A 17,212-nucleotide genomic window follows, 5' to 3' on the forward strand; every position below is an offset into this window, starting at 1 on the left:
CACCCACTGGTGTAAAAACTTCTGGAGCTCAACTTGCTTCTACTGCGGACAGCCTACATGTTTATTAGTTCTGATCTGTCGAGAAGTGGACATTAGCCACCTGCAGCTCACTAGCTCGTTTCCTAAAGGTAAAGCTGTCATTCTTACAATCTATTAACACCCAGTTAGAACCCCATTGGGCTTCCCTGGGTGATAAGGGATTGCTCCTAAGAGTCACGTTAACTAGGCTAGGAGCCCCTCCTACCTTGACCTCCGGTATTATTATGTCGATCCCTACCAAGAGATGGCACCAATGTCTTTTTACAATTTCTGAGGATGTGCCAACAGCTGTACAAGTTCTCCATCAGCAGGCTGCATGAGGGTTTACTACAGGCCACGATTGGAGGATTTCTCAAGCTGCTTCGCTCTGAATGACTTCAAAAGAGCCAGAGTCTCAAAATCAATTTCTATTTTAGTTCTGTCACTAGCATACATTGGAGGCCTAAGTAAATGAGTTGCATGAATACCAAGAGAGACAGTACTGTGGTTTTCTGCTTTTGAAGACTCTTCTCAACTTTAACTTAAATTCCAGGAGCGATGTCTAGGAAACCGTATTTAAAAAATCAATTACTGGTCACTTTAAGGCCACTATGACCTCACAGTAGTTAATTGGAAATACATGCACTTCAGAAGCCAGCTTTAATCTAAACAGTGCCTGGAACTTCCGGTTTGCACTGGCAGCAGAAAGCCAAACAACTTGAAGGGTTCCTACCTATAGCTGATTTACACGAACGACAAAATGAACTGGAAGCAGTGGAGTCTCTGACAACAGGGCATGGCCATGTAAACAATGGCACAGCTCCTCTACCGGGTATTATGAGACACTAAAAATGATAGCTGTGAGCCAATGTGGAAAAGTTCTCGGGAATGTTAGTCGAAAGAAAAATCAGACAAAATATGCATTACATCATGATAGAGCTATGTAAAAAATAGGTACCAGAAGACTAAAATAGAATGTTGTGTTTAGGTAACAGAATTATAGACCATTTTCTAAGGTTGTCAAGAAGTTATATTATTTTTAATATTATAATTAAATAGTTCAGCATTTAAATTCAGCTGTCCATGAAAAAGTTGATATTTGGACCCATACTGTGCAAACAATCAGGTGGGGGTTTTTTTGTTTTGTTTTGTTTTTACTTTGCTGGTTAAAGCAATTTTCTCATTTTGGCAGCTACGTCACACAAAATCACGTGTTAAATCTCAACCAATCTTTCACGGGCAACATGCTGGGCTCCTGGCACTTGGAAGGGGACAGAAATGTGGCGAGGAACCGTGTGAGTACACACGTTACAGATTACACACTCTAGAAAGTGAGGCAGATGGGACAGTGACAATGACATGGGGGGGTCAAACCCTTCCACGGCCTGAGAGGATGTGCACCGTGCACTCCCAGCCACACAGACTTTCTAAGGAGTTTAAGCACTTGCTCGTTAGGAGTTATGGCTGTCCTACCCAACTTCTTTGGTGAGGGACTGGCATGTCCTTCTTATGGAGTACAAAAACTTCAAACTTGGCTTTCTGGGCCAGAAGCCAGCATTTCCCCTTAAACTGATAGGTTGGGCATGACAAATGACAAAGATAAATATGGAGAGAGGCAGACCTGATTCATGACTCTCTATTTTATTATCTTGGGGCGCCTGGGTGGCTCAGTCGGTTAAGGGTCCAGTTTCAGCTCAGGTCGTGATCTCACAGTTTGTGAGTTCAAGCCCTGCATCAGGCTCTGTGCGGACAGCTCAGAGCCCGGAGCCTGTTTCAGATTCTGTGTCTCTCTCTCTCTCTCACTGACCCTCCCCTGCTCATGCTGTCTCTCTCTGTCTCTCAAAAGTAAATTAAAAACATTTTTAAAACATTTTAAATCTATTTTATTATCTTAAGCTCCTCTACACACAAAGCAAAATAATTTCATTCCTAACAAAACACAGTAGTCAATACACGGCTTCCTTAAGGGGGAAAATAATATATGCATGGGGACATCAACTTCCAGCTACCCTTTTTTTTTTTTTTAACGTTTTATTTTTGAGAGAGAGAGAGAGACAGAGTGAGCACAAGGGGGTCAGAGAGAGAGGGAGACACAGAATCCAAAGACAGGCTCTAGGCTCTGAGCTAGCTGTCAGCACAAAGCCCGACATGGCGCTCGAACCCACAAATTGTGAGATCATGACCTGAAGTCGGATGCTTAACCAACTGAGCCACCCAGGCACCCCTATCCTTCGCTTTTAAAATTTTGGGGAAGCACTTAAGCTCTAAAAGTAATTATTTAAAAAGTTACCCCTCTTGCCATACTAATTAGAGGAAGCTGGGAGAAAAGGAGCGCCAACCTATAATCATGCAAGACTGCTTGCAATACTATGTTCCAAACACATAGAATAATTAAAAGAAGCCAAGTAAAGTTTCATATAGGAAGTGACTTACTTTAAAAAAAAAAAGGTCAGAGTAGTATAAACTTAGGGGGTTTAAAGAATGGCCAACAATGTTTGTAGAAAACACGGCCTCTATCACTTCACCTGACAAAACCAGCCTTCCAATTCCAGTCCTCACTAACGAATTAAAGTCTAAGTCACTGCAATTTCGGCCACAGAAAACTTAAAAGACGTACCCGCAATACCAAAGACCACCAGTGGGCTTTATAATGCCCCATTTCACACCTGGTGACGTGGTCCGTATGGCTGTGAAGAAAGGTCAGGGACAGAACTGCCTCATGAAAAAGAAACTTGAAGAGAAACTGGAAATGAAGTGGAAGTTTTTTGCTTCCTCCAATCATGAGCCAAGACACGGACTTGCCTTCCCCCAAATCACAGTGCTCAGAAGTAGTTTCTAGATTTCACGAGCAAAACTGATCCCATCACTCAACACACCGATGGGGCTGTTGGCATGGTGGATGCCCGGTGCTGCAGGCCAGCCTCCCTTTGGCCAGAGACCTCCCTTGGGGAGATCCTGGGCAGCCACTGAGCTGTCAATGTTGCTGGGAAGTTTCTTCTGCATTTCTCCTCTTCATGTTGGGGTGGCAAATGGGGATGGTATACCCCAAAGTGCTGAACTTCCTCTTTATGGGGACCCCAAGGTGAGCCCACTGAGGTCCTGGGCTGCTACCGAACATTTCACTCCTTGTGGAGAGGCCACAGGCAGCCGCCACCTCTGCGTCTCAACAAACTCTTAGATAAAGTACCACTGATAGCCCCTCCATCTAAACCTCCATCTCCCAAACCAGCAACATAATGGAGGAGCCAATTAAATGATTATTAATTCATGCTGCTTTCCGTAAGCCAGAGGTTCTGATCGCCTTGCGTTCCGTAAACCAGCTTGCCACCTGCCCCAGAAATTTACAGCAATCTTTTATCCATCCCCATTGACTAAGGGAAAAAAAAATTCACACAACTCCATACCATTGTTTGAGTTGGGATAACTAGCCCAGCACACTAGACTCAGAAGCTTCACTAGATCTGAAAATGGTCATTTCAGCTCATAATTAAAATGAAATGAAAGGTACAGTGTGCTCTTGCCTTACCCTTCTCCTTCAGCTTCTCATGAGCCTCATACTTCCTCTAGACAACAAAAATGCAACGTTTTCACGGGTAATCTGTGCTTCTGGAGTTTGTGAAGTTCATACTGTCTCTGAAAGTGGAGGTACTCTTGGCATTTCCCTGCAATTCCTTCCCCCAGAGAACAGGCTAGGATCTCCTATCGCATCTCCTATGGAACTACCGCACTTGGTAAGTGCGCCAGAGATCTGGCTAAATTCTCTTCCTCCCCCGATACAGCAGTTCCTGCAAAGGATTTGCTTTGCTGCCAACTTGGTCTGTAAACATGCATGGTCTCATTCTGCCTCCGACCAAGCACTTAAAAGATGGCTCCAAGAGGAACTGGAGGCCTGCACTGGTACCCACAGCCAGCGGGCGGTCTCCGTGTGTGGCTACCCCAAGGCTGGGCTCTCCTCCTTTCCCTGCCGAGGGGTGGGGCAGCTCTCAAACTCCGCCCAGAGGAGCTAAGGAACCTTCGATTCAGAGGATAGTCTCATTCTCTGTAAGTCCAAGCTGGGCTGCCTGTGTACATCTCTAGAAAGCATTTTCGAGAAGTACAAACACCTACTCAAGAAGGACAAGACTATGCCTAGTTGGGAAGAGTAAGTACAGGTATAATCAACGTATCAGACACGTCTTTCTGCTCCTATAAAGGGCTTCAAAGAAAACTGAATACTATAGATCAGTGTAACTTGTACTCAGGGAACTGCTAATTATTTTTCTCTTCCAAGTCAGATGGGAACTAGATAGGCCCGTACTTTGGAAATCCAGAAGCTGTTAGGTGTTGTTATTATTTTGCTCTTTACTTGGAAATAACACAGGAGGTTGCAAGAACAATTCAGAGGTCATGTGTCGCCTTCCCTTGTGTTACTTTTAGCCTTTGTTCAGAGAAAGATTTCTAGGCCTTCTATCACTTTTCATTACTGTTTCTCTGATCAAACTTCTCTCCCATTTCCATTCCCGCTACTCTGGATAATATGTGCCAAGACTCAGGACCTGTGCCTCTTCTAGGCACTTCTTTTCAGGAAAGCTCAGTACCTCTTGCATCCAGCAGGGGCTCAGGACCTGCCATTCCGTGAAAGGAGAAATAGTTCTCGAAGCCCCGTGCCTGTCACAAGATCACAGCCCTAAGTCTGAGTCAGAAGTTCCTGGGAGGATTTGTTAAAACCTAGAGAGCAGGCCATTCCGCCCTCCCCCAAAATATGTCTGATTCAGAGACTGTGCATTTCTAGTGGGTCTCCGAGTGACGCTCATGACTAGCCCACGGACCACACTTTGAGAACTGCCATCAGAGTCAAAGCTTCCATTAACTGATCAGGACCAGAACTAAATGAGGGGACCGGCAGGCGTGGGAGGATCCATTGCCGTGGGACTGTTGCCAACAACACACTCTCATCATCTGTGCTCACGGAAGAAAACCAGGCCTGGTCTCGAAGCTACATGTTTCCCCACTCAGGCCAAAGGTGAAACATTAAATACGGGTATCTCTCAGGGAACCTCTGAAACAAACTAGACACATTTTCAAAGTCAGAAATTCAAAAGCAGTAACTTCCACACGCTCTTTTGGTAGATGAACCCAATATAACGAGAGACGGCCTTGCACAGGGCAGTCTCGTTCTTTCCGTGTGCCCCAGAGAACCTCTGGGGAAAGAGGGCAGACACCTGTGGGCTCTTTCCACTTTGCAGAAGGAGGAAGCATCGCCTCATCGCTGGCTTGCTGGGTCTTGGCACCGCAGGCCACACCAGCCCAGGGTTCCCTCTGCTTCAGCCCTGACCAGGATGCAGCAATCCTTACTGGCCCTGTGTGTGTAAGTCAGCCATCTGGGAGGGGACGACCACATCAGGCGGGTCTCCGCTTCGCCAGCGAGCGGACTCAGGGAGGGACGGTGGGCCCATGCGAACCGATGGCGGCCGCTCTCACTCTGCATCTTTGGGGAGAAAATAGTGCTAAGCCCTACATCAGAGGCATCAATCTGTTCTACTAATTCCTTGCTGAAATATGCATAAGGCTGCTTAACTGTACTGATTTGAACTCCCAAAAGGCCATCCCACAATCCGATTTTGAGACACCTTGCTCCCTCCATATCAGGTTTGTGAAGGAACCACTAGTCCAAACAGAGCCACCAGCCTCTGCCTCGTTTAGACCAACATCTGCTTTCAGTTTATTTAATAACTTCTAGATACCGGGCTGCCACCATGAGCCTGGCCTGTGTGCCAGGAGCCCGGGACCCAAGGGGCCAAGCCTGACTCCTCACTTTAAGGAATTAGCGTGCCTGCTTCTGGCCTCTTGTGAGTTTCTCCCAAAGTATCCTGGCTTCCATGGCCGTGGTCGGAAGAGAAGCTAGGGGCCGCAATGTCACGCTGCCCCCTGGCTTAATTACGGGACTGTGAAGACCACGGACTTGGAAAAAACCAGAGCGGGAAGGACAGTAGAGACCCCTAAACTGACGAGATGAAATAGTCCAGAGGTGTGAAATGTAGGTCAAAATAAGGGGGCAACGTGGGTCAGTCAAGGCCAAGCCAAAGCTAATTAACACAAGTTCATCCAGTCCCCATCAAATCGAACATTCATTAGGTTAGTTAGGGTCTCTGAGCCCCAGCACAGCACAATCTCCCAAAGACTGGAATAGAACAAAGCTCTTCCAGTTTTTTCCTCCATTTCAAACCTATCTTCCTAAGGTATTTAATAAATTTTCAGAATGAAAGTGAACCTGTGAAAGTAAACCCATAAAACCCAGATGCAGCCTGGGGAGAGACACCAAGAACTCGGCAGTGAACTTCTCAGTCCCCTTTCAGATCAGCTCCCCCATGATCTGCCCGGCTGCGCAGGGTTGGTTTGTTGCGGTTCTTTGGGGTTTGGAGTTTTTTTGGGTTTTGTTTGTTTTTTTGCTAGTCCAGATTCAGCAGGGGAATGTGAGAATCTGTACTCGGGGAAGACACGTCACGCAGGCCCCCGTAAGGCTGGTAAATGGCAATGATTCTCCAGTTCCTCCCGTGGGTTTAAAGTGCCGAGAAGATTGGAAATGTCTTCTTTGGTAACTGTGCACAAGACAGAGAGAGGGATTTACTTTACCATTTCTCTCAGTACCAAGTCCCGTGTGCAGTCTGCTCACAGTGCTCCGAAGGGCTAGGGCAATGATGTGTGGGAAAGGGTCGGGATGGGGTCCTAGTGCACCTTTACGGACTCAACAACTCCCAGTTTCCACAGGTCGCCTTCTGTTCTCCTAGGACTGAGTTCCCTTTCTACACAGGCATCGGCTCCCCTGGCTGGGGACCGAAGCCCAGTGATTTGCAGTGCTGGCCATTCCCTGCTTCCACAACCTGGCTGTGTGACCTTGAGCATTTTACCTGCCTACACTGAGCTCTGTTTCCTCATCTGTCAGTGGGGTAACAGTGTCTACTCCCGGGGTTTCTGTGAGGCAAGCGATCAGGCACAGAAAGCCCGCCAGAGTCTGGCACGTAGTGAAAACTCAAACGCTGGTTGCTATGGTTTCGTTTTGAGAAGTATCTCTGGAAACTAATATGAGTCTCGGTGCGGCCATATAACCACAGCATGTGGGGGGAGCCCTGTGTTTTAAAGCAGCACGGAGACCCTCGATTTGCCTTTTCTGTACATTAACATGGAACGATCCTATGAACCCATGAGTCTGACGTCTACAGAGTAGAAAATAGAAGAGCTGGGACTTGAAAATGTTTGCAGTCATGCTCTTTTATCAAACTGATTGTTAATCAGTTAAACAGTATCAAGCCCTTGCTAAGTGCTGGAGGTTAGAGAAACGAATGAATGCTCACTACACTGGGGAGTGCACAAACTCTGTGATACAAGGACCGACGTATGTCAGTGCACTTTTGTTCACACCCACCGAACGTACAACTCTATGAGTGAATCTTTAGAGAAATATGGACTTTGGGTGATTTTGGATGTGTCAGTGAGTTATCAGTGGGTGAAAGGAAAAAGTACGATTCTCGATTCTCGGGAGTGATGTTGATTATGGGGGCGCCTATACATACGTCAGGGCCCAGAGTACACAGGAAATGCACCTCCCTCTCAATTGTATTATAAACTTAAAACTGCTCTTAAAAACATGAAGTCTAGAGGCCCCTGGGTGGCTCAGTCAGTTAAGGGTCTGGCTTTGGCTCAGGTGATGATCTTATGGTTCATGAGTCTGAGTCCCACATTGGGACCTGCACGGAAGGTGCAGAGCTTGCTTGGAATTCTCTCTCCCTCTCTGCCCTTCCCCCACCTGCGAGTATGTGCATGCTCTTTCTTGCTCTCTCTCCCACAAAATAAATAAACCTTAAAAAAGGAAGTCTAATATATTAAGCAAACAAACAAAAACAAATGAATGCCACAAAGCTCAGATTATAAAGAGCTCACAATCCTGTCTGACAACTAGAGGAACAGGATTTTCAAGTCTTCTATTCCAGTCTTCATAGAATAAGAGAAAGCTACTACGTTATGAGTTCTTTAGCTTTATGACATGGGGAATATATCCCCGACCCACAAGGCAAACTGGGGTCTGGTCACAAATCTGGCAACCAGGTGTTCCCATCTCTGTGCCATTCTTCTCTAGTCCACGGAACACAGAACGTCGGGCCAGGAATTTGGGGGGAGCCTAATGAAAATGCTTGGAAAGCCCCTAAGAAAGGCACTATGCAATTTTTTTTCTTAAATCATGATCATCATTCTAATCAGCACAAAAGCCAAAAGGAAAACAAAGCAAGACGATTTGCATGCCCCTTTGCAAGAATGATATGCAGATCTATAAGGTATCAGGTGTTTTCTACACCTGATGAGAATCCTCATCACACAGGGCCACAGCTGTGTGATTATATATGGTATCCCTTCTAGAAAAAAGTGAGTTCCTTACTTTTTTGCATATCCGTATCTGCCTTACATTATCTCCGCTAATTTTGTTACTACATGAAAAAATATTTGCTCAACTGATGTGGTCCCTCTCCCCTCTTACATGTTACAATACAGATCCTCAAAGCCACGACCTCTGAATTACTGGAATTCGGGCAAGTCCAGATACACACCACACCCTATATCTATTTTTGCTTGCCAACATAAAAATAGTTTGAATGGTTTGTTTCCAATTGTGAGGCAGAAATCTGCCTGCAGTGACTTTAAGCAGCCAAGTTACACTGAAAGTGGCCTGGAAAAAAAAAAAAAAGGGCGGGGAGCGGAGGTGGGGGAGGGGAATAGAGGACTCTGGAAAAGCCCACATAGCTACACAATTCCCATCCGTGTGTGAAACGTCAAACCAAAAACGGTTTCTTTTGGCAAGAATGTGAACCACAGAGGAGCCAGGCGAGCCGGGCTCCCCGCACTCATTCCCTGACACACACCCTAGAGCAACGACACATTTACTCTTGGGTGAGGTAGAAAAACGAAACCAAACGCCCGAAGTACATAGACTTAGGCTGAACTAACTTCTGGAGAGGTGTGGGGGGAGGGACAGCCGCGTTTCCGGCCCACGGCAGAGCCGGGGGCGGGGGGCCACTCAAAGGCGCCCCCCCGAGAACCTGCAGGGGCTCCTCCCGCTGTCATCGCACAGGGCTCTGCCGACACGGTGTCACGGAGCCTGGTCACACACGGCCAGGCGTGGTGCTCGGAGGCCCCACCAGGAAAGGCGGCCCGGTACTGCCCGGCCCCCATGGGACACGCGTCAGGGGCCCGTCTGAACCCCTGACCTCCGACCCGTGCCATCCCCACGACTAGGAGACTGGGGGAAATCCTTCAAGTTACCCACAACCCAACTTGAGAAATTAATATTCTCCAAGCTTCCGCCCTACTGTGGAGTTCTAGAACTGCAAGAGCCTACTTAGCCCAAACCTGCCATTTTCTAGATTTTGAGACAGAAGACCAGAGGCCTCAGGCTGAGCAGCTGCTCTCAGCCTTGAGCTCGGGGCTCCTGGCAGCAAGTGCTTCTCCAAACACATACCGCTTCCTCTCAGCATTTACAATTTTTGTAATGCTGTCTTTTGTCTAAATGGACTCAATTTATTTAAAAAAAGGAAAATAAAAAGGATTTTTTTCAGCACCTTTCCGTTCTGTCCCAGATGACACGTGAGGCACTAGGTCCCCATACAATGGCATCCCTATTTATACAGAGCTATAAACAACAGAGCAAAGAGGGGAGGGCTGGTAATAGATTTCCACCAGGATGTGCCTGACCTGCTTTTTTTCAACCTCAGTAATTAGAAAGGCAGTGGGTCTGTAGGAATTATTCACATTCAGCAAGAGCCGTACGCTATACATTTATGTTAAACATGTCAGACCCGATTGAAATCATGCCTGCCAGCACCATACCCCATAAACACACTTTTCCCTCGCAGTCGCCCAGACCTTGCCGGCCCGCTAATACCCCCTTTAATAGCAATCTTCCATAGATTCAAATCAGGGACGCTCCACTGCACTAATTGCTCTGTGTTAGGTGAGCATCATGGATCAGAAAAAAAATTAGTAAAATAAAATCCCTTCAGGCCATTCCCCTAGAAAAACAACACTCAAACTACATCTCTAACTCAAAATTTTACAAAAAGACAGACAGGGACACCAGTGCGGGACGGCTGCAGCCCTAGCGTGTTGTCATTTTCACTGGGGCTCTTGCCTTGTCTTTGTTTTTTAAAGCACCGACACCCCCTGGTCATCGCGTCTCAAATTAGCTTAACTAGACCCAGTTTAGAGCTCTGTGGCTGGAAACCATGGCGGCTACAGGATTTAAATAACCATCTTACTATGATTCTTTGCCAAGAGTTCAATTTTTTGCCCTAATTATTGGTGATAAAGCATCACATTAATTGTATATCACTTAATTTATAGCAATTAATGGTTGATTGGATAATCACTGCATTAATTATTGTTCAGTTGCGGACACCGGGGGCTCTTCAATCTAGAACACACACTTTTAAGTCCACAGCGCTGAAAGAGAACGAGGGATCATTTTCATGTTTCAAAAGAGAAAACCACAAAGTTGGATGGTGGAAACTGCTGTGCATTAGGGAAGAGACTTAGCTTCAATGAACATTCCGGTACCTTCTGTTGGCTCACAAGCGTGCTTTACACTCACCAGGAGTAGATGTGACCTCTGAAGGGTTTACCGAGGGCTTGTATGTATGCGTACCACTACCTGCCATCATGGGACCCTTTCGAACCCTCATCGTGGAACCCTGGTGTGGTGGTGGGTGTCAACCAGCCATGTTTTACAGATGAGCTACCCAAGATTCCAAGAGGCCAGGACATTTGCTGAGTGCTAGGCTTCCTGACTCCAAATCGAAAGAGTTCTTCCTACTTCAACAACCTGCTTTTAGACTGAGCACGATTGTAGTCTGACCAGGAGGCACATTTATGGTGGACAACCCCACTCATTTTGCACATACAGGTGGCTGTCCCGTTTGTTACCACTATATAACTACAGGAAAATGCTACTCTCCAAACTCAGGACGGAAATGGACGCAAGATCCAATGATGACACAGAGAAATTCCATTCTTAGAGACGTGGGCAGCGGACTGGCAGGAACGCGGGCTCCGGGGCGCCTGGGCAGCTCAGTAGGTTAATGTCCGACTCTAGATTTCGCCGCAGGTCATGATCTCATCAAGTTTCGTGGGACAGTGCCCCACATCAGGCTCTGCACTGACAACAGGGAGCCTGCTTGGGATTCTCCATCTCCCTCGCTCTCTGCCCCTTCTCTGCTCATGCATGCACACTCTCACTCTCTCAAAATAAATCAATTTACTTGAAAAACAAAAAAGAACCCGGGCTCTGCCCTAAACCACAGGGCCAGTCTGCAAATCTGCACCTCTCTCTGTGTGCCTCTTGGCAACCCGCAGGAGCTCAGCTCTTCCAGGCTCTGGTTCCTCCTCTGCACCGGGGCGGGGTGGGGAGGGGAGGTGGGGAGGGGCCACTGCCTGCATCTATCTCACAGGGTGAGGGGTGGGAACCAAATAACCTGTGTAAACATGCACAGAGCTTCCCAACTCTCTTTCCCATCGTGGTGCACACAGAAAATGATGGCAAATTAGTATCAAGAGATGAAGCTGCAAGTGACCCTGGCCTCAGGAGCCCCGCCCCCGCCCGGCTCACTCCAGGGCTGCAGACGCCACTAGTACCTGTGCACCCGTCCACTGTTCCGGGCACGCCTGCTGGGAAGCACAGGGGTGACACGCCAGAACGGGCCTGGCACACAGTTAAAGCTCAGTGTGCCTGTGAGGCGACCTTCCAGGGTTAGTTTTAGCTCCTTTCGATATCTGTGGCTGCGCTGTCCAGATTAAAAGAGCCACATTTCAATTCATCTGAATTAAGTAAACTTTAAAATTCGGCTCCTCCGTGGCACTGGCCACACCACAAGTGCTCGAACAGCCACACCAGCCAGTGACCGCTCCCTGCACAGTGTGGGCGCAGACATTTTTACCAGCCTAGGAAGTTCCACCGGACAGCCCTGATCGACGGTAACACTGCTCTGATGACTGCGGCTGCTCCTGACACACCGGTGGCAGGGCTATGTCCCCTGAAGGCAAGACCTGTCCTCTCGTGGAACCTGCAATCAGTGGAATTCTGCCCAGTGTCCTGTACGGGGCTCGGACCCAGCCGCTGACCGTGCGACTGATGCTACAATGACGCAAGTCACACTCCTGCTCGCCTTGCTGCCACCTGAGGTAAAAGACCTGATGTCTAAATAAAAGAAGCCCAAAGAGGGTGACCAACGGACACCGGAAAGGAAGTCCGGAGTCTCATTCCAACATAGAAATAAATGACTAAAAATTTTTAGTAAAGATTATCCATTCCTGTACAAACCCCAAACTACATAATCAATAGCCAAGAAAATGCCAATTATCCAGGCTCATTTGAAATATTATTAATCTGCACCGTGAGCGGCCACTAATCAACAGTATAAATTGTGAAATCACTATTTATTTATTTGCTGGGAGGAAGCACTCCCCATCACATTTAATCAGATAGGAACAGCTCAATTTGGGGAATAAATGGAATGAACACAGATTTTTTTTTTTTTTTTTTATAAAATAGTAAGGATCCCAAAGAAAGCTGAGAAGAGGTTGCTGGCACCTGTATCGATTCCAAGATCAAATCGGCTCAAGTACCTTAATAAAGCCTGTCATTACACACGCAGACGACATAGACAAAATGATGTTTCGGGTCAAAAGAGGGTCATTTGCAGGAGTCAGGGAAGAATTTTCCCTTCCCTCTGTACTACTACTGCAGCTGGTAAGGTGCACCTCTGAGTTAGTCACTCATATTCTCATTCTCTCTCTCTCTCTCTCTCCCTCCCCCCTCTCTGGCTTTTGGAGATAAAGCACAGCCTGCTGCTTGAATGAATGAATGAGAAAGTGAGGCCTTATTAAAGATATTCATATTTGGGATACCTGGGTGGCTCAGTCGGTTAAGCGTCCAACTTGACTCAGGTCATGATCTCACGGTTTGTGAGTTTGAACCACGGATCAGGCTCTGTGCTAACATCTCCTATGTAGCCTGGATCCTGCTTCAGATTCTCTCTCTCTCTCTCTCTCTCTCTCTCTCTCTCTGCCCTTTCCCCACTTGTGCTGTCTCTCTCTCTCTCTCAAAAATAAAAATTTTAAAAATTTTTTAAAAAGGACATTCATTTTTATGGTGCTCCTCATCGCCTAGCATGTCCACTAGCTCGGTGAAAACGCACACCCAATGAATTCACAAACAGCTTGAGTGCAATTTAATTGAACCGCCTTCAACAAAGCTCGCCCTAAACCAGTCTAAGAATTAGAGAAACACCGACCAAGCGGGACAGGGCCTGGCGCACGGCAGGAGTCGTGCAGGTGGCAGTTACTGTTCATTGCTGACTGTGGCTGCAGCACCCAGAATGCAAGAAACACACACCCAATTTTGTCTGCACGCTCCTCCTAAGTTCTCATGTTGCTCCCGCTCAGCTTCCCAAAACTCCTAGCGGCCGCATGCTTCCTGGCAAGAGTTCACGTTCACATGAAAGGACCCCACCCAAAGTGCGACCTACTGTCCTCATCTTATTTATCTACGTTATTAAAATGACAACCAGGACCACCACCACCACCTGCCTAATGCAGAGCTTCCTGCTTCCCAGGCACTGTTCTAAGATTCTCATATTCAAACAATCCTCACAGTGGACATCCTAGGAAAGTAGGCACTATTCTTAATCCCCAACTCCTGCGAGGAAACTGAGGCACAGAAAGGTTCAGGTCACATAATAAGTGGCAGAACCAGAATTAGAAACCGGGGACCCCAGCTGTGAGCACAAAGGACAGATGGTGCGCAAGGCGCCCGGCCTTCCCGCCGTGGGTGTGCGTCCGTGTCCCCGCGCCTCTGAGCAGGGGCGTCCGGGCGCTGCCTACAGCGGCCGCGGACATCTGGCCTGAACGCAGCAGCGGGAAACCGGGTCTCGTCTGTGCGAGGCAACACAGGACAATCCTCTGCGACCGAGGCCCCAGGGGACAGAGCGCGGCGCCCCGGGGGCTCGGCCCTCCCTCAGCGACCCGGCCGCCCCAGGGCGGGTCAGAAAGGGGGCGATGGCGGCTGGACCCTGCGTGGCCCCGCGGGCCGGCTCCCTCACTCTGTCGCTGTGTCCCGGGGACACTGAGGAGGCACACCGCCTACTCCGCGCCCCTCTCCTGGAATTTGGAAGCTGTTAAGCTGCCTCTCGAACTTCTCTTTCACAGACTGAATAGCCCCAGCTTCTTCAGCCTCCTTTCAGAGGCAATATTTCTCAGCTTTCAGTCACTTTCATGGCTCCCTCCTGGCCTCTCTCCAAGATTCTGTATCTTGTTTAAATAGTGAGGTCGGCCCCGAACATGATTTAAGAAGAGCCGGGCCTGGAAAAGTAACAAAGGCCCAACCAATACCGACTCCAGAAGGTAAATACTGTCTCGAAAAAACACCAAGTATTACAATATTAATAACGAACGGCCTTAACAATTAAGTTGACCAAATAAAATAACTCCTGTTGCCTGTCATATCATTTCCTCTGGTAACCGTGGTGGTTTCTGGGAGACTCCGCTGTCCTGAGAAGTCTTCTCCGGAACAACTTCGCTCCTCCTCAAACACCCAAGCTCTTCTCCTGAGTCTCCGCTCTTCTTCCCTCCAATACGGCAAACCCATCATCACGAGACACGCCTGCTCCCCTTCCCGCAACATCGAGTTTTCCAGAAATAGCCCTTCCTTTCCCGACTTCAACTTCTTCTGCTTTTGGTAACACGTCCTTCTGCCCGGCTTCACCGCCTGCCCCACTCTGGGGTGGGCACTCGCCCTGGGGACCAGGAAGGACACAGAATGTGCAGAGTCCGCCCAGGCCCCCGAACGCAGGATGAGGCCCAGCCTTCACTGCTGACCCCTCAGAGATTTGGAAGTGACCCCGTCAAGGTCGGCAGGACAAACCCTTCCACTGGGCCTGGGGGCAGGAGAGATAGGGGACCGGACCTTCCACGGAGGAAGAGTCACACTGAGGACAAAGCAACACTGGAGAAATGTGACCTCACAAACCCCGAGCCAGACAGCTGAGCGTTCAACAAACAAGCTGGTTCTTGGGCCAGCTTAAAATAAATAAATAGATAAATAAATAATTTTTTTTAAAAAGCCTTAAAGATTCTTTAATACGACCGAACAGAAGGAGAATGATGCTGACCACTCAAAAAAGCAAAACCCAAATCCTTCTCTCGCTGCACAGAGCCGACACGGGCTTTCTGGACAGATGAAGGAGGCGCCCGCTCCCTGGCCTGGCGGCCTCCCTCCTCCAGGACAGACAGGTGTCGGGGCCCGAAGGCGGCGCTCACACTACCTGTCCACTTGCTCTGCTCCTTCTCTCCTCCACTCTCCTGGTCTTTAGCAAGCTCCTCTGGGTCGGCAGCTGCTTCACTGGGTCCTTCAACATCTTCAATGGCTTCTTCTGAAACAGAAGAAAAACAAAATGTCAAGGATTAGAAGTAGACAGAAGATGAAGGATTCTTGGCTCCTACTCCAAAGAGTCACCAACCACAACACACAGATGCCAATGACGGTCCCTCCTCTCTCCCCCGTGGCCCCTGCGAGGCTGCCTGTCCCACGGATGTGCTGAGGTCTCGGGAAGCAGGTGGGCCTTCCCCTTCCTACTCACTGGGACGGGACTGACTGGCTCTACGGGGAGACGTGAGGTGTTTCTCTCATTCCTGCTGAAGAAATAGCTCCATCTAAATGCCTGAAGCTGCATGCGTCATTTACACCTGAAAATGCAAAAAAGGAGCCACATGGTGGCTCTTGCTTCGCTCCAACCCCAGCGAGTTCTGGACCTGAACTAGACCAGACCGTATCACTGACCCTTCAGAGGCCGCACACCGCGAGCGCCAGACCATGGCAAGAGTGGTGTTGTTGTTTTAAGTCACCTCATAGTCTCAAGACTCAGATGATCAGTGAGAGCATTTCATCAACGTGAAGGGTTCTAGACAACAAGCACCATCTGTAGGTAGGCCCGGCAAGAGTGGCGAGGTGTCAGATTCGTAGGGAAAGGGGAAAAAATTGTACTAGAATCATATATTTTCCTTTTGAAGTCAGTCCATTCTTTGCCCACCAATGGTTTAAAATTAGCCACGGAAATTCTCTCCAGCTCAGCACACATGCTTTGGTGAAGAGAAGAATGGTGATTTCAAACACAAGGTCACTGAAGTTGGGAAGAAGAGGCGAGGCGAAGGAAGTGAGACACCTCTCTCTTGCTCTGCTGGCCTTCAAGATCCTTATCCAAGACATTCATTAAGAACAGATTAAATGAGGGGCGGCTGGGGTGGCTTAGTGGGTTGAGCGTCCGGCTTCAGCTCAGGTCATGATCTCACGGTTCGTGGGTTCAAGCCCTGCGTCGGGCTCTGTGTTGTCAGCTAGCTCAGAGCCTGGAGCCTGCCTTCAGATTCTGTGCCTCCCTTCCTGTATGACCCTCCCCTGCTCGCGCTGTCTCTCTCTGTCTCGCAAAAATAAATAAAAAACATAAAAAGAAACTTATAAAAAAAAAAAAAAAGAAAAATAATAGATTAAATGGGGGGACATGTGACTGCCTCACTCAGTGGAGGGGCTGGCCCCGAGGTCTTGAGTGTGAGCCCATGTTGGCTGCGGAGATTACTTTTAAAAAAATCTTAAAAGGAAAGAAAAAGAATGTGCTAAATGAATGAATAAGGCAGGCAAACTGAGGTGGATGAAGGAGAAAACTGTTAGAAGATTTTTGAAGAGCAAACCTTCTTTGGTGCAGAGACAGGAGAACCTGGCTGCCCTCGTTAATCACGGGGCCGGTGCGAGATCAGGTGCACAGGGACTAGACTAGGTATTGGATTCGAGGCTCGGACCAAGGTCACCCGAGGTCCCGGGAGCCGCTACCCTACTTTTCAGTGTTTCAAGGTGCTACCTTTCCCAAACCTCCAGAAAATAGCTTCTAAACTTCATCACACAAAGGAAGTAAAAGGAGTTAAAAGTAAATTGACCCCCAGAGGCTTCATAAAACACTCGAGGAACAAAGTATCTGTTTAGAGTCAGATTTTTCTAATTCTTCCCGAGAAGACAGTGCAAGTCCAAGGACTGGAAAACTGAACAAGGGCTCTGGGAACATTCTTTCTTCACAACCACCAAAAGGGCATCTATGAGGCAGTCACAGGGAACACAGATGAAATAAGATAG

The 17,212-nt window shown here is 48.1% G+C and overlaps 1 protein-coding gene across 1 annotated transcript in view; it reads right to left on the minus strand.

The window, feature by feature from the left end:
• Positions 1-17,212, minus strand: part of ZFHX3 (zinc finger homeobox 3) — a 233,639-nt gene that overhangs the window by 26,659 nt on the left and 189,768 nt on the right. The window contains exon 5 of the mRNA XM_029925069.1: positions 15,360-15,467. Coding sequence (XP_029780929.1) covers positions 15,360-15,467 — 108 coding nt within the window. The remainder of the gene's footprint in view (positions 1-15,359; positions 15,468-17,212) is intronic.

The sequence above is a fragment of the Suricata suricatta genome, chromosome 16 (genome assembly GCF_006229205.1).
Source record: "Suricata suricatta isolate VVHF042 chromosome 16, meerkat_22Aug2017_6uvM2_HiC, whole genome shotgun sequence".
Lineage (NCBI taxonomy): Eukaryota > Metazoa > Chordata > Mammalia > Carnivora > Herpestidae > Suricata > Suricata suricatta.